The sequence below is a fragment of the Marmota marmota genome, unplaced genomic scaffold, assembly GCF_001458135.2.
Source record: "Marmota marmota marmota unplaced genomic scaffold, marMar, whole genome shotgun sequence".
NCBI classification, from domain to species: Eukaryota; Metazoa; Chordata; class Mammalia; order Rodentia; family Sciuridae; genus Marmota; species Marmota marmota.
In genome coordinates, this window is record NW_026000229.1 from 7,320,532 (window position 1) to 7,344,140 (window position 23,609).

The window sequence follows — 23,609 nt, forward strand, 5'->3', positions numbered from 1 at the left end:
AGGAAGAAGAGCATTCCTGCTCCAGAGAAGTTGACTAAGGAGAACCAGCTAGGCTATCTTGGTCCAGCAGGCCATGCCAAGCAGAGAGCAGATTTAAGTATTATGATGACTTATCTAACATTTTTCCTGGTCTACCCTGTCTGTGGGTGGTTGGTTTCGTCTTGATTTCATAGAAATCTGTTTTTGAGAATACCCATACCAAGCTATGAGTAAAATATAAAGTAATAGGCTTAGAATTGGTAGCCTCAGTATAGGGTTGAAAAAAATAACCACTACCTATGCATTGTTAGTGGTCAAAAAGAATACCAGCATGAGATAGTACAGAGAAGCATTGTTAATAGTACATATAAAGCCTTTGTTCTCTATACCTTCCTTTCAGAAGGTATATAGCAAAGCCTCTAATTCCAGAAGTGAATTTGATACACATTCTCAAAATTCAAACTTGTAGCTGAGAAATTCATTGGACTTAATCCCAGGCAGATGAAATGCATTCTACTTCTTTTATAAATATACCTGGTTTTTCAAGCAAATGTCAACCCATTTCCCAAATTCAAATAAGCACATTTGTTCTTTATCTTCATTATCTGTGCCCCTTTCCTGCCCCAGTACTCACATGGTTCTTTCTGGCCTTCTAGATTCAGATTTTAAAGACTTCTGAGGTTACCCAGCATCTGCCCAGGGAGTGCCTTCCAGAAAACCTGGGTGGGTACGTCAAAATTGACCTCGCCACTTGGAATTTCCAGTTCCTACCCCAGGTGAACGGCCACCCAGATCCCTTCGATGAGATCATCCTGTTCTCCCTCCCTCCTGCCTTAGACTGGGACTCAGTACATGTTCCAGGTCCCCACGCCATGACTATCCAAGAGTTGGTAGACTATGTTAACACCAGGCAAAAGCGGGGGATATATGAGGAGTATGAAGACATCCGTCGTGAGAACCCTGTTGGCACTTTCCACTGTTCAATGTAAGTAGGAAAGTTTTGGGACAGCAATTAGTTATCAAGATGCCTCTGGTGGTGCTGACAGCAGCTCTTCCTTATGTGAAGGAGCATCATTCTCACATAATAGTTTTCTCTCATTCAGAAAGAGGTTATCTCCTTTTTTGGTGCTTGCTGCCAATGTCCTGTGCTTTGAAATTTCAGAAGGTCTTTGATACCAATAGAGGATCCTTGTAATAATGGACATGACTTTGGATATTTTCCTGAAATGCAAGTGGTTTGGTTTTTTTTTGTTGTTGTTGTTTGTTTTTTAAACTCAAATGTGATGTTTTCTATTCTTGTCCTCAGTGTGAGCTCTGGTCTGTTCAGTTTTTCCCTAGAGCATTTATTGTGAATCTCTACATCTTGAAACAATGGATGCTGGTGCATTTAAAAGAATGCATAGTCAAAAAGAGAAGAGTTGCCTCATATGAATTTAACTTCTTGAAACTTTCCTTCTACATAAATCCTACCACAAAACCAACTGGCTAGTTTATAACTCTGGTTCATAACTTGGTAATGTTGTTGACAATAGAACATCAATCATCTCTATTACCATATTGCTTTCATTTCTCTTGCCATGTTTTTGTTGTTGTTGTTTTTCGTACTGGGGATTGAACCCAGGCAGGACCTTGTGCATGCTATGCAAACCCTCCACCATTGACATACATTCTCCAACGCTTATTTATTCATTTAATTTTGTGGTACTGTGATTGAACCCAGGGATGCTCTACCTCTGAGACAGGGTCTTGCTAAGTTGCTAATGCTAGCTTCAAATTTGCAATCCTACCTCACCTTCCAAGTAGCTAGAATTACAGGCATGTACCACCATATCCAGTTATTTTTTATTTGGGGGCAGGTCTCATTAAATTGCCCAGGATGACCTTGAACTTGTTATTCTTCTGTCTTAGCCTCCTGAGTTACTAGGATTACTCTCACCAGATTCTTGACATGTTTTAAATGGCTACAAAAGAAATCCTCTTTATTACTATTGAACTGTCTTTTGAAAATTAAGGAATCTAGGGGGAGGGAAAAGGGAGATCATGAACTGAAATCGAATTCCATGCATGTATGTGTTTTTGGGATGACCCCAACCACTATATGTATAACTATAAAGCTCTAATAATAATTAAAAAGAAAATTAAGGAATCTGTTTCAGTGGGTCTCAGGCTCAAGTTCCACTTACTGAAAGTCTTCTGAAGATTTTTATTTCCCATTTATGTACCTTAGTTTTCCTGTGTGTGATATGTGACTGTATGAGTTTTAAATGTTTCACCTACCTTAAAGCTTTAGGAATCCATGATTTTGTGAGTACCTATACTCCCTCAGAATTCTGCCCAGATTAGTCAGGGTGTAAAGAAGAAAATGTAAAGGAATAAGGGGAAATAATTAGGAAACTGTGATGAGGGCAATAAGAGAGAATTGGCAATTGAGAAGCCAATAAGCAGAACAAGAATGAAAGGAGGGGTGTGTGGGCGGGTATAGCTCAGTGGTAAAGTGCTTGCCTAGTAAGCATAAGGCCCTGGGTTCGAACTCCAGCACTCCCCTACCTCCCTCCCCGCAAAAAAAAAAAAAAAAAAAAGGAAAAGGAAAGAAAAAGAAAAAAGAATGTAAATGTAGAGAAGTAAATGTAGAGAGCGTACTATAGGGATACTGCTACATTGATGTTCATAGCAGCACAATTCACAATAGCTAGACTGTGGAACCAACTTAGATGCCCTTCAATAGGTGAATAGATTTAAAAAATGTGGCATTTATACACAATGGAGTATTACTCAGCACTAAAAAATGACAAAATCATGGAATTTGCAGGGAAATGGATGGCATTAGAGCAGATTATGCTAAGTGAAGCTAGCCAATCCCTAAAAAACAAATGCCAAATGTCGTCTTTGATATAAGGAGAGCAACTAAAAACAGAGCAGGGAGGAAGAGCATAAGAAAAAGATTAACATTAAATAGGGATGAGAGGTGGGAGGGAAAGGGAGAGAGAAGGGAAATTGCATGGAAATGGAAGGAGACCCTCATTGTTATACAGAATTACATATAAGAGGATGTGAGGGGAAAGGGAAAAAAAATCAAGGGAGAGAAATGAATTACAGTAGATGGGGTAGAGAGAGAAGATGGGAGGGGAGGGGANTCTACAACTAATTATCAAGAGGGGGGGATAGTAGAGGATAGGAAAGATAGCAGAATACAACAGTCACTAGTATGGCAATATGTAAAAACGTGGATGTGTAACCGATGTGATTCTGTAATCTGTATACGGGGTAAAAATGGGAGTTCATAACCCACTTGAATCAAATGTATGAAATATGATATGTCAAGAGCTTTGTAATGTTTTGAACATCCAATAAAAAAAAATAAAGTAAATGTAGAAAAAGGGAAGCAGAGTATATGTCACGAGGGGAGAGTATTCTTTTTGTTTTCTCCCTACGAGTGCAAATCACTGTTTACATTTCTGTTTACATTCAATTTCTTTCCCAACCAACTCCCCCCGCCCATAGTCTTGAAGAAGGCAGTACCTTGCCGAAGGGAGGAGTACTTGGCAATAGTGAATATTCTGATATTTACTTCATAATCCAGAATTCCAAGGGAGACATAGTCTTTTGGGGTAGTAGATCTATAAGGACTTGGTATAAGACAGAGTTGGAGTTGCTGAAGATTCTGAGTTCTAGAACTGAAATAGGGCTCCATCTTTCAATAAAGAGGCAAGACTGTAAAGTGTTCTCATCAGACTATGACATATTCTCTGATTGGCAGATGGCCAAACAGACACCCAAACCTGCTCTTCTAATACAGTTACCTATCAGCAGTGAAAAATTGCAGAAACCTCTGGAACAAGGTGAGGAAGCCTCAACACAAATGTTGCATAAACAGGATCATACCATATGATGATGAGATGGCTTTTTTACTAGGTGTAATTCTGTGAAGATTCATCTGAATTGTTCATTCTTTTTATTGCTGAGCAGTATTCTGTGCTGTGGATATACCAGTTTGTTTAACCCTCACCTGTTGAAGGACATCTGGATTATTTTGGCTATTGCAAGTAAAGCTGTTACAAACATTTGTTTCTAGATTTTGTGTGAACATGTTTCTACTTCTGGCATAAGTGTCCAGGAATTCAATTGCTAGGTCATATGGTAATTCTGTGTTTAGCTTTTATGAGAAACTGCCTGTTTTCCAGAGTGTCTATACTGTATTCCCACCAGCAATGTATGAGTAATCAAGTTTCTTCACTTCCTTACCAGCATTTAGTGGTGTCACTATTTTTTATTTTAGCTGTTTTGGTAGATGTGTAATCTACCAGAATTATTTAATTTGAATTTCCCTAATAGCTAATGGTGTTGAATCTTTTTTAAAAAAACATCCATTCCTTTTTATTTTTTATTTAAGACAAGGTCTTTCTAAGTGGCCAAGGCTAACCCCAAATATGTTATCCTTTTTGGCTCAGCTTCATGAGAGCTGGGATTATAAGCGTGTGACACATTACTCAGCCAGGTTGAATTTTTGTATAAATTGTAAGATTTAGTTTGATATTCATTTATTTTGTTATTGGACATCTAATTTGTTGCAGGTCCCTGTGTTGACAAGGAAATCCTTCCCATTGAATTGTCTTTGCAACTTTTTGATTTTAAAAAATTGGCTAGGGCCAGATGTGGTGGTCCACACGTGTAATCCCAGCTAATTAGGCAGCTGAGGCAGTAGGATCCCAAATTTGAGGTTAGTTTGGGCAACTGAGCAGTTGCCCAGACTTCTATCAAAATAAAAATTAAGAAAAAAAATCTGGGGGTGTAGTTCAGTGGTAGAGTGCATACCTAGCATGTGCAAGTCCGTAGATTTAATCTCTGGTACTGGAGGGAAAAAAATCAGGTAGGCACAAGGGGAAATTTTTAAGATATAGAAAACTACAGAGAATGACCTAACAAACTCCATGCATATCACCTGAACTGACGACACATTGACACGATTATTAATCTTTTTTGTCATGATTATGTAAGTCTTTTTTATTTTGAGACAGAGTCTCACTAAATTGCTGAGGGCCTTACTGAGTTGCTGAGGCTGGCCTTCAACTTGCAATCCTCCTGCCTCAGCCTCCCAAGTTGCTAGAATTACAGGCATGTGCACCACATCTGGCTACTTCACATCTTTTTTTTTTTAATTATATAAAAGGAAGAATTCATTATGAATCTGAAATCTCTTCCAATCATCACCCTCAGTTCTTTGCACTTCCCACATGCAGCTACTGGTACAAATATGATATATTTCTTTCCATTTAATTTTGTACACATACCCTTAGAATAATATGGAATATTATTTTATGTGGGTGACCTTTGTAAATTTTTCATTTCAATCAATAAGCAGTATTTTTTTTTTTTTTCAAAAACCAAGTAATACCAAGGGGCGAAAAAAGCAGAAGCAAAATAAGCAATCTTTTGCTTTACTCTCAATTCTACTGTTGATAACCGTCCGTTTTCAGCTTCTTTTTTTCCTCTTAAGACTGGATGTCACTATACCTGCCTGGCCGGTTTCTAACTTGTAGTTTCAAGCCATTGTCCTGCCTCAGCCTCCCAAGTAGCCGGGAGTACAGGCATGTGCTATCATGCCCAGCTTATTTTCAGTTTTTAACAACTGTTTCTCCTGGTATTGTTTCTAAATTAAAATGATTATGATTCTCTTTATTGGTTTTTGTTATAGGTGAGCATTTGATTCTTATACCATGTCACCATTTCTTTCTTGGCTATTTTCCAATATATTTCATAAATTTTAATTGAATCAGTAGTCACTGTTTACATTTTTATGACTGATTTTTTTAAACTGCAGAGGTAAGTGTGCTACTATAAAATGAATAAACATTAAATAATTAACTAAATCCATTTTTTGTTTTTTCTGGAGTTATCTAATTTTTAAACTGTCTTTTAGTTTTTTCTGTACCTATCCTGATTATTTTTCTGTATGCTTAATCTGATTTATTTTACCCTGTCATTATTGTTTCCCAAGTAATCAAATAGATAGTCATTTGATTTCATTTTTTTAAAAAATTTTTTTAAAGTTGTTGATGGACTTTTATTTGCTTATATGCGGTTCTGAAAATTGAATCCAGTGCCTCACACGTGGTAGTTGTGGCACAGCCACAACCGTGATTCCATTTTTATACCTGGAGACCTCACTTTCAGAATTTTTTGTTCTTTTGCTCCAACCTAAACTAATTGTTGGTTATACTTTAGGCCTGGTCTTTGTTTTTCATCCTGTAATTTTTGCTCTTTATTTTGTTAATCCTATTTCCTCACTTATATTGCGTTTGGCAAAGTACAGAATTCTTGGTTAGAAATAATTTTACCTTAGAATTTTTGTAGCCATAACTTCCTTCCTTCTTTCTTTCTTTCTTTGTTAATTTTTTTATTTGTTCTACTTAGTTGTACATGACAGTAGAATGCATTTCAATTCATCGTTCACAAATGGAGCGCAAATTTTAATTTTCTGGTTTTACACGGTTTAGAGATGCACAATTCATGCAATCTATCTATGTATCTAGGGTAATGATGTCCATCTCATTCCACCATCTTTCCTATCCTGTCTTCTTTCTTTTTTATTTTTATTTACCAGGGATTAAACTCAGCTTAACCACTGACCCACATCCCCAGCCCTTTTTGTGTTTTTAGAGACAGGGTCTCACTAAGTTGCTTAGGGCCTCGATAAATTGCTCAGGGACTCACTGAGTTGCTGAAGTTGGCTTAGAACTTGGAATTCTCCTGCCTCAGCCTCCCAAGCAGCTGGGATTACACAGCTGCACCATCACGCTCAGCTGGCAATACCTTTCTAATTGCTGGCAATGGTACTAGTAGTCTGTTGTTTCTGTTCCTTCTTAATCTTTTCATTTGTAGTTAACCTCCTTTAATGTTTAAAAATCTCATCATGCTATGTCTTGGTTTAATCCTTTTGTTTCATTCATTATACTGGGTGCTTGATAAGTCTTTTGATCTTAAAGCCTTTGAACTTGGAATGTTTTGTTTTGTTTGTGCTAGGGATCTCACCCAGGGCCTTGTGCATTCTAGGGAAACTGTACCACTGAAGCTGCAGCCCCATATAAGACATTTATTTATTTATTTTTTCTTTTTTAGTACCAGGGATTGAACTGAAGTCCTGGTGCATGCTAGGCAAGCACTCTACTATGGCTGTGTTACATCTGCAGCCTTAGAACTTTTTAAAAAATTGTTTTTTCATGCTTCCTTCCTGACATGTTTGTTTTCTCCCTGTCTTTATCTCATATTCCTATTAGTCTGATTGGAACTCCTAAAAGTAAGAATTGATATTTTTCTTTTTGTAAAGGGCAAGATAGTAGTTATTTTACATTGTGGATCTTTGTTGCAAGTACTCATCACTGTGGGTATTAACATATAAACAGGTTGGCTTTGCCATTTTCAAAAAAACTTTATTAACAAAAGCAGTTGTCCTGACCATAGTTTGCTGATTTCTGCCCTAGAATGATTTTTTTTATTTTCTTAATTTTTTTCTTTTTTTAAAAAATATTTTATTAGTTGTTGATGGACCTTTATTTATTTTTATGCGGTGCTGAGAATCAAACCCAGTGCTTCACACATGCTAGGCAAGCGCTCTACCACTGAGCCATAACCTCCGCCCCTTAAAAATTCTTATATTTTTTCATTTGTTTCGTGTTCTTGGTAATTTCCTGATCTCTTACCTATTAAAGTTCCTATTTTGGCTATCTTTTTTCCTTTTTTTAATTTTGCTGTGGTGGGATTGAAACATGCCTCACATGCAAAGCAGGTGCTCCACTACTGAGCTAAACATCACAACCCTGCATACAATTTTTAATTTGCAAGAGCTTTTCACTGATTTTTCCTTTTTCAAAGCATCCTCTACTTGTTTTCTGTACAATGATATTATCTTTTTTCTCTTGCAGGATATTATTTATAGCCTTTTAGCAGTCTTTTTCTCTTTTTTTTTTTTTTTTTTTAATATTTATTTCTTTTTTAGTTCTTGGCAGACACAACATCTTTGTTTGTATGTGGTGCTGAGGATCGAACCCGGGCCGCACACATGCCAGGAGAGCGTGCTACCGCTTGAGCCACATCCCCAGCCCAGTCTTTTTCTCTTATTGAAAAACTATTTTGTCCTTTTTCTCCCATGTATATTTAAACTAGTTCCCTTTGTTTAGGGGATTTCTTCATAATCTTGAGATCCAAGGCTGTTAGTTCACACTTAGTACTGGGATCCTTAAGTTGCTTAGTAGAAGTTCTGTTTGTATGGGTGAACTTCAAATTAAAATGATCAGTTTATTTTTAGTGTACTCCAATTGAGTTTTCTTGCTAGTGGCTATTTACTCATCCCAATCAGAGTTCTGCTGGGTCCAATTTTACACGCCTTAATCCCAGCAACTTCAGAAACTGAGGCAGGAGAATCTCAAATTGGAAGCCAGCCTCACCAACTTAGTGAGGCCCCTAAGCAACTTAATGATATGCTGGGGATGTGGCTTAGTGCTTAAGCACCCCTGCCTGGATTCAATCCCTGGTACAAAAAAAAAGTTCTTCTGCTTGGGCAAATAAGAGTGACTATGTCTCTAAATAAATAAATAAAATAAAATAGGGGCTGGGGATGTAGCTCAAGCGGTAGCGTGCTCGCCTGGCAGGCATGCGGCCCGGCCCGAGATCGATCCTCAGCACCATGTACAAACAAAGATGTTGTGTCCGCCAATAACTGAAAAATAAATGTTAAAGTTCTCTCTCTCTCCCTCTCTCTAAAAAATAAATAAAATAAAATAAAATAAAAAGGAAAAAGGCTAGGAATGTAGTTCAGTTATAGAGTGCCCCTGGGTTCAATCCCCAATACTGAAAGGGTCAGGGGAGAGTTCTCCAATCTCCAGTGTCTTGCCTGGTGGGGATCCAAGCTTGGATATTACTGTAGGATACAACAGGGAGAATTGGGCAGGGGTTCTGATTGTATGCCATTTGGATTTTCATTTATTGCTGTTTTTAGATTTTAGATTTTGCCTTCCAGGGTGAGAGACTTGAGGGTATCATTTTGTCTCTGTGTAGATCCCAGCTTCCTGAATTTGGCCAAGCCAATTAACATCTTCCCATCTGCTTTTTCTGCCAAAACAGGTTGAAATCTGTTTGATGTTTTCACTGCTGGTTGGTTTTGTACTGAATAGTTCCTTTATCTCATTCTAGTAAAGCTGCTGGATAGAATAGAGTCAGTATGGGTTATCAGTCCACCAGGGCAAACTGGGATTCAGCAAATTAATTTTGAACATCTTTTGAGAAATGAGTAGTAGAAATTTTTGTCTGCAGTTAGATTTTTTTTATGTGTGCTGTATCTTATTTTTTCTCTCTACCCCTTCTTCCTCTTTATTACATATTCCTCATTTCTGTCTGAGACATCATCAGAATTGCCTTTACAGTACATATTTCTACTAAGATTCTTATCACAATCTCTTAGGTAATCTCCAAGAATGATTGAGGCTTTCTGCAAGGCCTCTTCTTCTGAACCCTCACTAGAATCACCCTTCATACTTCGTATTTGGCAGTTTAGGCTTTTTCTAGCTTATACTTCCAGATTTCCAGATTCTTCCAAACTTTGCCTGTTATTCAGTTCTAAAGCTGCTTTCACATTTTTAAGTGTTTGTGATAGCAGTATTCCACTTACCAGTACCACTTTCTGTTGTAGTCCATGTGGGACTCCCCTTTTCTTTTGAAAGGAAAGATCTTTATTTCTATAAGTAATATATATACTTTAAAATGCTAAATGAATACTTGAGGGTGTAGGTCATTGGTAGATAACATGCCCAGCCTGCATGCATCCCTGGGTTCAATTGCCAACACCCCAAAATCTCCCCCAAAGAAACAAAAACCCGATTAAATGACATTGAACTATATAGACTCGAGAATGAAAAGCTGAACACCAGTGGTAATTGACACTCAGCTTTGCATTGCCGACTTTAAACATATTTACATACTACCCCTATTTTTTCTTTATTCTAGCTTGTCTATTTCATTTCCTTCAGGTCTCCAGGAAACTTAGAAAAGAACCGCTACGGAGATGTACCCTGTCTCGACCAAACTAGAGTGAAACTAACAAAACGAAGTGGCCACACTCAGGTATGCAGATAAATGCCATCTCTTTTGGATAACTGGGGGAAATTAAACCTCACCCAAAGTGAAACATTAATATTTTAGTAGAATGAAAATGGATACTGAAGGTAGATAAGGTTCAAGTTCTGATTTTGCTACATAGTAATCTGTTATAATAGACAAGTGCCTAAATGCCCATTTCATAGTACTGAGTGGGAAGTAAATTAAATTATTTATGTGAATGTTATACAAGATCTGGTTTATTGTAGTTTCTTTTATTGTTAAATTATTTCTCCTTTTACTTCTTAGTTGTAAAGGCATGGCTATATAGTTCCAATTTGATGAATATATGTGTAGCAATACAGGGCAACTTTGATTATATGTGATGAATTTTCCCATCTATATCTGAAAAAAGTTGTGGATAACTACTGTATACATAAATGTCTAGAGATAGAGATGAAATGGCCAGATGACTATTACTTATGTATTAATTTGTTCATATTTGTACATATTAATAAAAACCTCATATGTAAAATATTGAGATATGTAGTAAACATTTTACTCACCCTCACCTTTTTTTTTTTTTTTAAAGATAGAAGAGAGAGAGAATTTTTTTAATATTTATTTTTCAGTTTTCGGTGGACACAACATCTTTATTTTATTTTTATGTGGTGCTGAGGATCGAACCCAGCGCCCCGCGCATGCCAGGCGAGCACGTCACTGCTTGAGCCACATCCCCAGCCCTCACCCTCACCTTTTACATGCACCTTTAAAAAAAATTTTTTTTTTGTAATTGTAGATAGACAATATGCCTTTATTTTATTTGTTTATTTTTATGAGGTGCTAAGGATAGAATCCAGTGCTGCATGCATGCTAGGAAAGTGCTCTGCCACTGAGCTACAGCCTCAGCCCCCACATGCACCTTTGTCTTTACTTGTATTTGAGCCATTTTTAAAATTAGTCTCACATGGTTTTGCAGAATACATCAACTTTATTTCCTTTTAAGTGCATGATATTGTCATTGGCAAGTTTATTCTGAACCAGAATAATCTACTAGGATAATATTAGGATAGTTTTTAATTTTAATTCATCTCATACATTCTATATATTATAATCATTTACTTATTTCTTTTTTTATATAATATATATTTAGTTGCCGATGAACCTTTATTTAATTTATTTATATGTAGTGCTGAGAATCGAACCCAGTGCCTCACATATGCCAGGCAAGCACTATACTAAGTCACAACTCCAGCTCTTCTTATTCTTTTTTTTGTTGTTGTTGTTGTTGATACGAGGATTGAACCCAAGAATGCTTAAACACCGAGTCACATCCCCAGCTCTTTCTGCCTCAGTCTCCTGAGTCGCTGGAATTAGAGGCATGTGTCACCATACCCAGCTACTTATTCCTTTTTTAAGTAACATCTAACCTTAGAATTTTAGATTAACAACTAACTAGGTATTATATATGTATATATTTTTTCTTTCTGATATACCAAGTTTTTTCTGGTGACCCTTATCAAAAAAATAGCATTGAGCTAGGTGCAGTGGTGCACACTTGTGATTCCAGGGACTCAGGAAGCTGAGGTAAAAGAAGTAAAAGAATTGCAAGTTGAAGGTCATCCTGGGCAACTTAGCAAGACCCTGTTTCTAAATAAAACTAAAATTGGCTGGGGATGTAGCTCAGTGGTAGAGAACCCACCTCCCATCCCCATTCAATCTCCAGTATTGGTGGGGGAGAAAAAAAATTGACTGCAATTGCTGTTTCAAAAGAAAGTTATTTAAATAGAATCTCTTCAGCATTACATATATTTAAAGACTTCTTATAACCAAGGGCAATGGTGTGCACTTGTAATTTCAGCAACATAAGAGGGTGAGGCAGGAGAATCACAAGTTCACGGCTTTGTTTTGCTAAATTGCCAAGACTGGTCTCAAACTTGGAATTCTCCTGCCTTAATCTCTTGAGTTTCTGTGATTATGGGTTTGTGCCACTATGTCCAACTCTGGGGGCTAAATATTGGAAAAATCAGTGCTTTGTATTTGAGCATGTATGATATGTGATTCAGGACCCTAGGGTCATAGTTTCAATCTCTCTTGACCGTACTCTTTCAGGCACATGAACTGAACTCACAGCCCTGCCCAGGAGTCTTGCAATTTTCTCCTGTGAAGTATTGCTTAGTGTATCTGGCTACCTGAGGGTAAATTAATCAGTATGCTGAGATCCTCATAGTCATAGTACATGCTCTGAAGGAATGAAGTAGAATGGTTAACTTGGGGCTATGGAGTCAGATATCTTTATCTGTTTTGTTGAGCGCTGTCTCCAGTTTGTAGAACAGTGCTTAACTGCACTTATTAGACAGGAAGTATGTGAATAAGTGAAAACCTGGAAACTATCCTAGTTCATTCTATAATTAATCTGAAAATCATTGCCTGACTTTTAGTCTTACTACTGAAAACATCGGCAGTGGCTTTATTTGTGCAGTAAATGAGACATCAGGTTTTTTGTTTGTTTGTCTTTAGCTTTTTGGACATTATTTCTTTATTTAGTTTCAGGGATATTGTATACTCATGGATTTTCTACTTTCAGGATTATTCTTATTTTGTTTCTTGACATTTATTTTCAATAACAAAATCTGTATATTTATAATGTACAACACAATATTTTGAAATATGTATACAAAAACAATAATTAGTATACATTGTCAAATGGCTAAATCAAGCTAGTTAATATTTGCATTGCCTTACATACTTACTTGGAGCTTTTCTTTCTTTCTTTCTTTTTAATATTTATTTTTTTAGTTGTAGTTGGACACAATACCTTTATTCCACTCATTTTTATTTTTATGTGGTGCTGAGGATTGAATGCAGGGCCCCGCGCATGCTAGGCTTGCACTCTACCACTGAGCCACAATCCCTGTCCTGGAGCTTTTCTTTTTTATTTTATTTATCTATTTGTTTTGGGGACTGGGGATTGAACCAAAAGGCCCTCTACCACTGAGCTATACCCTCCCCTCCCACAACCCTTTTTGTTTTAAGATAGGATCTCACTAAGTTGCTGAGACTGATCTTGAACTTACTATCCTCGTGCCTAAACTTCCCAAGTTGTTGGGAATGCAGGTGTGTGCCACCACCCTGGACAACTCTTTTCTTTTATAAGAGTACTAAGTGCCAGGGTGGCACACCCCTATAATCCCAGCAGCTTGGGATGCTAAGGCAGGAGAATTGCGAGTTAAAAGCCAGCCTCAGCAATTTAGGCCCTAAGCAACTTGGAGAGACCCTGTCTCTAAATATAAAAATATAAAACAGGTCTAGAGATGTGGGTCAGTTGTTAATTACCCCTGGTTTCAATCCCTGGTACCAAAAAAAAAAGTACTGAGGGTTCTACTTTGGTGGTCCTCCTGATATAATTACCTCACAAAACTCATAAAGGTTCTGACCCCTAATGCCATCACATTGGCTGTTAGGATTAAAACATGAATTTTGGAAGTGGACACAAGCATTCAATCCATATAAACTTAACTATGTGTTGTGTTTGGTTTGGCTCATCCTCCTATTTTAGTTTGCTCCCAGTCCTATGCTTTGTCTCTGACATCATTTTTAGTTGTAACATCTGATGCTTCTTCTGAATTTGCCAATATTCCCGGAGACAAGTGATCTCAGAGACAAAGATGTTAAAAGCTAATATCCTTAGTTATAAAGAAATAATAGGAGTTGGATGCATTAGCACACACCTGTAATCCCATTGACCTGGGAGGCTGAGACAGTAAGATTCCAAGTTCAAGTCCACCCTCAGCAATTTATTGAGACCCCGTCTCAAAAAAAAAAAAAAAGCGCTGGGGATGTAGCTCAGTGGTAAAGCTCCCTGGGTTCATTTCTAGTACCAAAAATAAAAAATAAAGAAATAATAGGTCTCCTTTAGAGGTAATATATTTCTTCAAAATATCAAGACAGATCCTGGCATAACTGCTTATTTATTACTTAGGTATGTAGTAATGTTGATTCCTATATCAGGAAAATCTTATGTACTTTTCTGTCTCTTTCCTTGGATCCTCAAAGGTATACCACTTGAATGTACCGGGCTGAGAAGAGGTCGAGTAGGTTTTTGCTAACTGTAGGTCTACCTTAACTGAGAAGCCTGGTTGGGAGTGAGTAAGGCTTTTAGCTTGCTGATCTCCTGCAGGTAGTCTGTTAGCTCAGTGGAGTTGTCTATGTCAGGCTAGAATACTAGTAATGTGGGTACTAACTCCTTAGGAGGGGGAAAGAACAGAAAACCCCTAACTAAATAAATAGGAGAGTGAAAAGTTGATAGACTGTTTGGCTAATGGACACATATCCAAATTTCATGAGTTTGAACATGAGGTGGAGATGTAGCCATGGAGTGCTGACACTTCAGATTCCTTTCCATGTGATAGGACCCAGTAGAGTAATGGTAATAGATTAAAAGAGGAATCACTGACTTCTGTAGAATGGAATAGTGCATGTATGGGTTTTCCCTGGTTTGCTATTGCAACTTTTTTCTTTTTGGTGATGCTGAGGATTGACCCCAGGGCTGGTGTATCACTGAACTACATTCCCTACTTCTTTTTTTTTTGAGGGGTTAGGTACTAGGGATTTAACCCAGAGCCAGTTTACCACTGAGCTACACTTCCAGCCCTTTTTTAGTTTTTATTTTGTGAGAAAGGGTCTCACTCAGTTGCTGAAGCTGACCTCAGGCTTGTGATCCTCCTGCCTCAGCCTCCCTAGTAACAAGGATTACAGGCTTGTGCCACTGTGTCTAGCTGAAACTTTTTTTCTTTTATTTTCCTAAACTCTCAACTCTTTTGTCTATCCATCCAACTGTCAACTAGTTATAGTATGACTTGAAAGGATAGATGTATCAGTCTTTCTTTTTTTTTTTTTTATTAGCCTGGATTAAAGGCAGTTGGCATAGATCTTGTAAATTTAATATAAAATGATATTGCAACCAGGTATGAGGTGAATGCCTGTTATCTCAGTTACTCAGGAGGCTGAGGCAAGAGAAAGATTGCAAGTTCAAGGCCAACCTGGGTAACTTAGTGAGACCATATCTCAAAATCAAAATAAAAAGGTCTAGGGATATAGCTTGGTGGCATAGGGCTTGCCTAGCATTCACTGGGTCTTGGTTTTGATTCCTAGTATGGCAAAAGAAAAAATAAATAAATAAAATATGTTGAAGTAAATAAGACTGAAGATGTTGGGAACTGGAAAAAGACCCTGGAAGAGAGCGAGTCAGGAGCTATTTAGAGAGACTCCTTTTTTTTTTTTAAATTTTTTATTGTTGGTTGTTCAAAACATTACAAATTTCTTGATATATCATATTTCACACTTTGATTCAAGTGGGTTATGTAGAGAGACTCCTTTGAATTTGGCTAGAAGTTGCTCTGCTCAGGCAGTAATGGAGTCTGGTTATTGGCCCATCCTCTTGATAATCTCAGATATGAGATATAGTTTTCTTCCTTTTTCAGTCCTTGGCCTTTGTGTGTGGTGGGATGGATGGGATGTTCCTACCTAGGTTGTTGACTTGCCTTGGGTTTGGTTCTATGCTATAGTGCTGCAAGCCCCAGTGGACTCTGTTGTTTGGTAAATAATAGATTTAGATATAATTCACATACTACGGGTCCATCCATTTGTAGCTTATGTCAGTTTAATATATTCACAGAGTTGTGCAACCATCACTACAATCAACTTCAGAACATTTTTATCATTCCTAAAAGAAACCCCGTACCCTTGGCAGTCATTGCCCTTTTCCCACTAACTAAAAAAAATTTAAAAACAAAAACAATTTTAATGTGGTTCTGGGCATTGAACTCAAGGCTTTATGCATACTAGGCAAGTGCTCTATCACAGAAATATATTTCTCTTCCTTTATAAAATTTAACTATAAGCTGGGACATTGATGCATGCCTGTAATCCCATCTACTTAGGAGGGTGAGACAGGAGGATTGAAAGTTTGAGGCCAGCCTCAGCAATTTAGTGAGGCCCTAAGCAACTTTGCAAGGCCCTTCTCAAAATTTAAAAACGGGCTGGGGCTATAGCTGAGTTGTAGAGGCCCCCTGGATTCTATGCCCTACTACCTCAAAAAAAAAAAAGAGAGAGAGAGTTTTAAATTTCTTTTTATTTTGAGGTATGGTCTTGCTAAATTGCCTAGGCTGGCCTTGAACTTGAGATCTTCCTGCAAGCAGCCTCCCAAGCAGATGGTTACAGGCCTGACTCACTGTGCCCAGCTTCTTCTTTTCTTTCTCTTTTTCTTTTATGAAGTGCTGTGGATTGAACCCAGGGCCTTATTGCATGCTAGGCAAGCACTGTACCATTGAACTATACCACCAGCCCCTAATTTTGTTTAATTATAGAGATAGGTAATCTTTTTCGTTCAAAGTATTTCATATAAATAAAATCATATAGTATGTGACCATTTGTGTCTGGCTTTTTTCACTTTGCATGAAGTATTTTCATAGTTCATCCGTGTTATACCCATATATCAGCACTTTACTCCTTGTTATTGCCAAATAATATTCCATTGTATGGACATATTATACTTTGTCCTCATATATCATATATAGTTAGATAGATAGATAGATAGATAGGGAAAGACCAAGTTACTTCCTAAAAGAAATAACTTGGCTATTATAGATAATGCCACCATGAATATTTATGTACACATTTTTGTGTGGATGTAGTCATTTTCCTTAGAAGTGAAATTGCTTGGGTCATGTGGCAATTCTGTTTAATCTTTGGAGGAACTGACCATTTTTATTTTATGTTACCACTAGTGTGTATAGAGGTTCCAATTTCTCCACATCCTTTTTCTTTGTTTTTCTTTCTTTCTTTTTTTTTTTTTGTAGTTCTGGGCATTAAACCCAGGGCCTTATGCATGCAAGGCAAGCACTCTACCAACTGAGCTATATCCCCAGCCTCTGTTTTTTTTTTCTTTTTGTACTGAGGATTCAGTCAAGTGTGCTTTATCACTGAGTAGCTGAGTACATCCTCAGTCATTTTTATTTTATTTTATTTTATTTTTTCGGACAGAAACAAAATAAACTTATTAAAAGAAATATCACACATCTTACACTTTCATGATAATTACATCTATGTTAGCATGTCATGTCTTGATAGTGCTTGGTACAATATAATGTGCTCTTTATAAAAAATGAGGTCACTTAACTAATGTAGTTAAAATTAGTGAGCTACTCAGTATGTTATGGGTTTAGCAAAACTCCAACCTGGGTCAGAGGATTCCTTTTTATTTTTGAGACAGGGTCTCACTGAGTTGCTGAGGGTCTTGCTAAGTTGCTTAAACTGGCTTCGAATTTGTTGATCCTTCTGCCTTAGTCTCCTGAATTTCTGGTATTAATGGAGTGTGCCACCATGCCCAACTTTCTTTAAATCCTTACCAACACTTCTCATTTATCTTTTTTAATCTGTAGCCATCCAACTGGGTGTGAAGTGGTATCTTATGGTAGTTTTGTCCATTTCTGTGATGACTAATAATGTTGAGCATCTTTTCATGTGCTATTGGCTATCTGTATATTTTCTTTGGAAAAATGCCTATCTCTTCTTCAGCTTTAAAATAGGTTGTCTTTTTATTATTTGAATTGTATGGTTCTATATGTATTCTAGATACAAGATATAATTCTCTTGTCAAATGTGCATTCCATGTATTGATGATTTTTTAACTTTTTTGGAGGGGGAGCATTGAGGATTAACCCAGGGTCTCACTTGTCTAAGTTAGCACTCTACCATGAAGCTACATCCCTAGCTTTTTAAAAAAAAAAATTTTTTTTCTTGAGATGGTGTCTCACTGAGTTGATCAGTCTGGCCTTGAGCTTGGATCCTCCTGCCTTGAAGCACAAAAGTTGTTGTTTTTTTTTTTAACCAGCACATTTATTGGGTGGGCTAATCATTGAAACTCTCAAGATGAACTGGATGCTGCAACAGATGCATCTTTGGTTTAGGAGTCATTCCGTCACAGCATCCATGCCCAAATCTGCAGTATACAACTTTCAGGTGCCTCATTTGACCAGACCCAGTGTTATTCAGTCTTTTGGCCTTGGCACTCCAGTTATCCAGTGCTTGTCAGGATAGCCACATTTGCCACAGGTTGACTTCTAAAGATGGTAGGGCTTAGAGCCATAAAGGCAGCACAATGTGTACATCTTATTACAGTGTTTTCCAGATGATGATGTTCCTTTTTGTTATCTTGTTTCTGCTGCTGAGACCAAAGAGTGAAGCACAAACGTTTTTAATTTTTTTCTCCCTGTGGTACAGGGGGTCGCACCTAAGCCACTCTACCACTGAGCCACATCCCCAGCTTTTTTTTATTTTTTTACTCTGAGACAGGGTCTTGCTAAGTTGTTGAAGTTGACCTTGAATTTTTGATCCTCCTGCCTCAGCCTCCTGAGTTTCTGGGATTACAAGCATGTGCCACTGCGCCTGGCTAAAAATTTTTGATTCTTAATATAGTCAGGTTTGTCTCTTTCCTTTTGCTTGTGACTTTGGTGTCATATCTAAGAAGCCTTTGTCTGGCCCAAGATCACAAAGACTTACTCATACATTTCCTTCCAAAAGTTTTATAGATTTAATCTCTTGGATTAGGTCTTTGATCCATTCTAAGTTAATTTTTGTGTATGGTTTGAAGGGGTCATCTTCATTTTCTGCATGTATACATCCTTCAATTGTCTTAGCACCATTTTTAATATGAATCAACTCTTTAATTCCTCATTTTGGGGGGGTTATACTTTCCCTGCACATTATTTTCTAATTCAAATGCTATATTCCATGTACCTGCAGTAATGTCTCCTTTTTTATCATTAGACAGATTACATCAATGCCAGTTTCATGGATGGTTACAAGCAGAAGAATGCTTACATTGGTACACAAGGTAAGCTGGTCCAGCCCCATGCTTGTGCCATCTATCTGTGATTCCTTGTGTCAGATGATGCCATAATTTTTAAATATAACTTAAGTTGATATAAAGGTTGGTGGTGGTTGAGGAAGGCAGATGAGAGATACAGGATGTTTGCACTAGGTATGCCTGGAAACTCAATGCACAGAGGTTAACTACAGATTTAAACCCACAATACTACTCCCCCCCTGCAAGTTTTTAGATTGTGCCTTAACAGCCAATCCAAGGGAGTAAGGCATGTTCTTCATGTTCAGAAAGAGCCCAGGAAAGTCAGTGGTGCTTGCAGAGTTCAATTTAGGAATGAGTGTTTGTGTCCTACAAGAACTTTGCTGGTTGGTCCCTGAACCATCATACAACATTCAAGCAAATGTTCTGATGGGATAGTCTATGTTAAGTCTGACAGTCAAGTAATAGGAGGCTAAGAGGATTTCAGATGGAGTTTTGATATATGCTTCTACGGGTCCGGTACTCCTGTCTTGGCCTTTGCCTATCTTAACAATACCATATCACATTCAAAGAAGGCTGGAGGAAGCCAGGTGCAGTGGTGCACACCCATAATACCAACCTCTCAAGGAGGCTGAGGCAGGAAAATCAAAGTTCAATGCTAGCCTGGGTAACTTAGGAAGACTTTGCCTCAAAATAAAAAGGAATGGTGGTGTAGCCCAGTGGTAGAGTGCTTGTGCAAAAGTTCAATCCCCAGTACCACAAAAGAAAAAAGGCAAAAAGAAGATAGGAGGAGTCTAGGGATGTAATTTAGTGATAGTAGAATGTGCGTGTGAGGTATGGAGTTCAATCCCTAGCACTAAAAAAAAAAAAAGAAAAGAAAGAAAGAAAATCTAGCAGATAACTCAACCAAGTGATCAAACTGAGTATCTCCAATAAAATTAATATTTAACACAGGGATTGTATATGCCTCCTGACGTGATGCAATGAGAAATGCATATCACCTATGTTGTCAGTCTGGGATTACAGGTGTGGCTCAGTGGCAGAGCATGCATTAGGCTCTGGGTTCCATCATTCTCCAGCATGGGAGATGGAGATAGGGGACCTGAATCTAATCATGAGAAAACAGACAGATCCAGATTATGGAACATAATATATGAAAACTGACTCAGACCTTTGAAGTTAATACCATTTAAAAAAAAAAGGACAGAGAACTCCTTTAGATTAAAGGAGACTAATAAAGTAATCAAAGTCAATGTATGATTTGGTATTGGATCTTCAATAGGCAGAAAAAAGTATTAAGGACAAACTCCTAAGACAGTCTTTATTTCAGCTAACGTTGTATCAGTGTTTATTTAATTGGGTCAGTGTGATAGTGCTACTTTTCTACAAGGGGGATGCCTTTGTTCTAATATGTACTCAAGTATTTAGGAGTGAAATGTCTAATGTCTGGAAGTTTTAAATTTATTTATTTTTTATTATGAGAAAAAACATTTAAGATGAACTCTAACCTTTTAAAACTGTAAAAGCACAGTGAAATATTAAGTATAGTCTGCAACTTGAGCCAGGCATGGTGGCATATACTTACAATCCCAGTTACTTGGGAGGCTAAGGTAGGAGGATTGCAAGTGAGAAGCCCTGGGCAACTTAGTGAGACTCTGTCTCAAAATCAGAAATAAAAAGAGCTGGGGATGTAGCTCAGTGGTAGAGCATTTGCCTAGGATGTGTGAGATCCTGGGTTCAATCCTCAGTCCTGAAGAAAAAAAAAAAGTATAGTCAGCCACTTAATTTTTTTGAGAATGAATCTATCTATGTTGCCCAAGCTGCCCTCCAAGTCATGGGCTCAAGTGTTCCTCTCTCCTCAGCCTCTTGGGTAGCTTAGAGTATAGCCATGCACCACTACCCCCAGCTTAGTCTGCAACTTATAAATAGTTCAGAGAAAAGAAAAATAGGGGTGTCTGTGTGCACAGAGAAGCAGGTCTTGCAAAATGATAGTTTTCTAGCTAAAGAATATATGGGTGCATTGTACTATTTTCTGTAGGTTTGAAATTTTTCAAAATGAAAATTGGAGGGGAAAAAAAGGGATAAAGGCCTTTGGATTCTTAGAATGTTGTTAATTGATCTGATGGTCACAATTTCAGATTTTTTTTTTTTTTTTTTAAAGGATGACTGTTCCCAAAAGGAGTTCTTTTGGAACCTTAAAAATTGAGAACTATCAGAAAAGACCTGTGGTCTGCCTGAGAGTAGATAGAGGCTTTACTTAGGATTTCCTTGGTGTGGATGGGCATATTGAGCCTTAGGGTTGGCTTTGGGGGACCTCAGAATGTTCCTTTCTCTAGGTTTAGAAGGAGGGGTGTGCCTAAATTTGCTAATTACCTAAGGGTTGAATCCTTTAAACTGACTCAGAAGGTCCTGTGCAGGAGAAAGTACTCCTCTAGGTGTGTGGGAATTCCTCCCCACCCCCCAGTACTGGAGATTGGACCCAGGGGTGTTCTACCACAGAGCTACATCCTTAACTCTTTTTTGAATTATTTAGAGACAGGATCTCATTGAGTTGCTTAGGGCTTTGCTAAGTTGCTGAGGCTGGCTTTGAACTCAAGATACTTCCTGCCTCATCCTCCTGAGCCACTGGGATTATAGGCATGCACCACTGCACCCAGACTTCAGTCCTTTTTGTCATCAACCTTAATTAGGTTGACTCAATGTTCAGGTCTCTACCAACTTGACATACATATGCTCACCATAATTGGATGAAAGCACATAAACATGGGCTTGGCTCTTGTCCAAGGCTTTTGGCTTACTAATTCCACATACAAGGCCACCATGGATGAGGATCAGTCTTCAGTGCCTCTTATAAAACAGTATTAACACCCATTCCACCTCCAGCAGCAGTACCTTTCTTGGCCATGCCAGTAGGTTACAGGTGAATGCACGTTTGAATATACTGGAGCCTCTTACCCCTGCATAACTTGGGGACAGAAAAAGAGTTGATATTTTTGAGTCAAGCAATGATCACTTTTAGAAGGCTTCAGCATTCTATGAGGACAGAAGATGGGTCCTGGAATGTTGAGAGGGTTAGTTTGATTGTGTGGCTAACCTTTTTGGCTATTATATTTAGTAGTGTGATTATTATATAAAAAGAATATAATAATATTCCTACTAATAATAACATCTGTTGAGAACACCTGTTATATCATGTTCATGCTCTCTATCTAATCATTAAAGAAACTCTGCAAGGAAGACTTATTTTTTAAAAAAATTTATACACAAGCATACTGAAGCCCAAAAAGTTAGGTGACCTTGGATCATATAGTTAGTAAGTGGCAGAACCAGGACTTGAATCCCTGTCTGCTTGTTTGGTTCAGGCCTCCTTGCAAACAAACTCAATGAATTGTTTCACCTATGTTGGTATAAACCACTAACTTTATTTATTCAGAGAAGTCCACTATTAAAGGGCCTAACCTAAAGACCAGGGGAGGGATATACCCTAGAGGTAGAGCATGTGCTTAGTATGTATAGGCCCTGAGTTGAGTCCCCAGCTCCAACAAAAGTGGGAGAGGGTCTAACCTGGGAAGTATAACTTTGTCCTCTTTTTTTTTTTTTTTTTTTGGTAGGGGTGGGGTACCAGCAATTGAACTCAGGGGAACTTAACTACTGAGCCACATCCCCAGCCCTATTTTGTATTTTATTTAGAGATAGGGTCTCATTGAGTTGCTTAGCACCTCACTTTTGCTGAGGCTAGCTTTGAACTTGAAATCCTCCTGCCTCAGCCTCCTGAGCTGCTGGGATTACAGGTCTGTGCCACAATGCCTGGCATAACTTTGTCCTCTTAAATCTCTCTCATACCTTCGAGGAAGTTATGACCCTTTATACCCACTGAGTGTGGTGTCTGGTTTTCCAGGTGCTCTGGCTGCTCTAACCTCAGTTCTGCCAATGATTTGACTGGAAAATAAAGTGTAGGAGAGGGGGATGCAGCTTAGTGATAGAGCACTTGCCTAATATATGTGAGGTCCTGGGTTTCATCCCTAGTACTGCAGCTATACCAACAACAGCAAAGCTATGTGACATAGGAAGGGATGTGGATGAGGTTGGAAGTCAGAAATGTGAAAAAGGTGCTCTCATTTTCTTCTTTTTATTCAGGGCCTTACGTTTGCTAGTCAAGTGCTTTATCACTGAGCTAACCCCCAACACTTTTTATTTTATTTTGAGACAGTGTCTCACTAAGTTGCCCAGCTGGCTTTGAACTTGTGATCCTCCTGCCTCAGTTTCCTGAGTAGCTGGGATTACAGGCATGGCTAAAGCATCTGGTTTCTTATTATCTTCTTGATATGCATACAAGGGTAATGAATATCCACTGTAGAACACTTAGGAATCTACAATAAAAATCACTTACAACCCCAAGATTCAGAGATACTGTTAGCATTTTGCAACACCTCCTCCTATCTATATCTTTTCCAATGCATACATATAGATAATATTTGATAGAATTGGCTTTTTCTACACATCAGCTCAGTTTTTCATGTAATTTTTTTTTCCAATCTAGTGGTATCATAAACACCTGTTTGTGGCAAAAAAAATACACTTTTTTTTTTTTTTGATACTGGGGATTGAACCCAGGGTGTTTAACCACTGAGCCATGTCTTTTTTTCCTTTCTTTCTTTTTTTTTTTTTTTTTTTTTTT

General features: G+C 37.9%; 1 protein-coding gene and 1 pseudogene across 1 annotated transcript in view; one reads left to right on the plus strand and one right to left on the minus strand.

The window, feature by feature from the left end:
- Positions 1-23,609, plus strand: part of Ptpn9 (protein tyrosine phosphatase non-receptor type 9) — a 49,993-nt gene that overhangs the window by 18,946 nt on the left and 7,438 nt on the right. The window contains exons 6-8 of the mRNA XM_015480050.2: positions 636-964; positions 9,999-10,092; positions 18,895-18,961. Coding sequence (XP_015335536.2) covers positions 636-964; positions 9,999-10,092; positions 18,895-18,961 — 490 coding nt within the window. The remainder of the gene's footprint in view (positions 1-635; positions 965-9,998; positions 10,093-18,894; positions 18,962-23,609) is intronic.
- LOC107137541 lies at positions 17,956-18,631 on the minus strand (annotated as a pseudogene).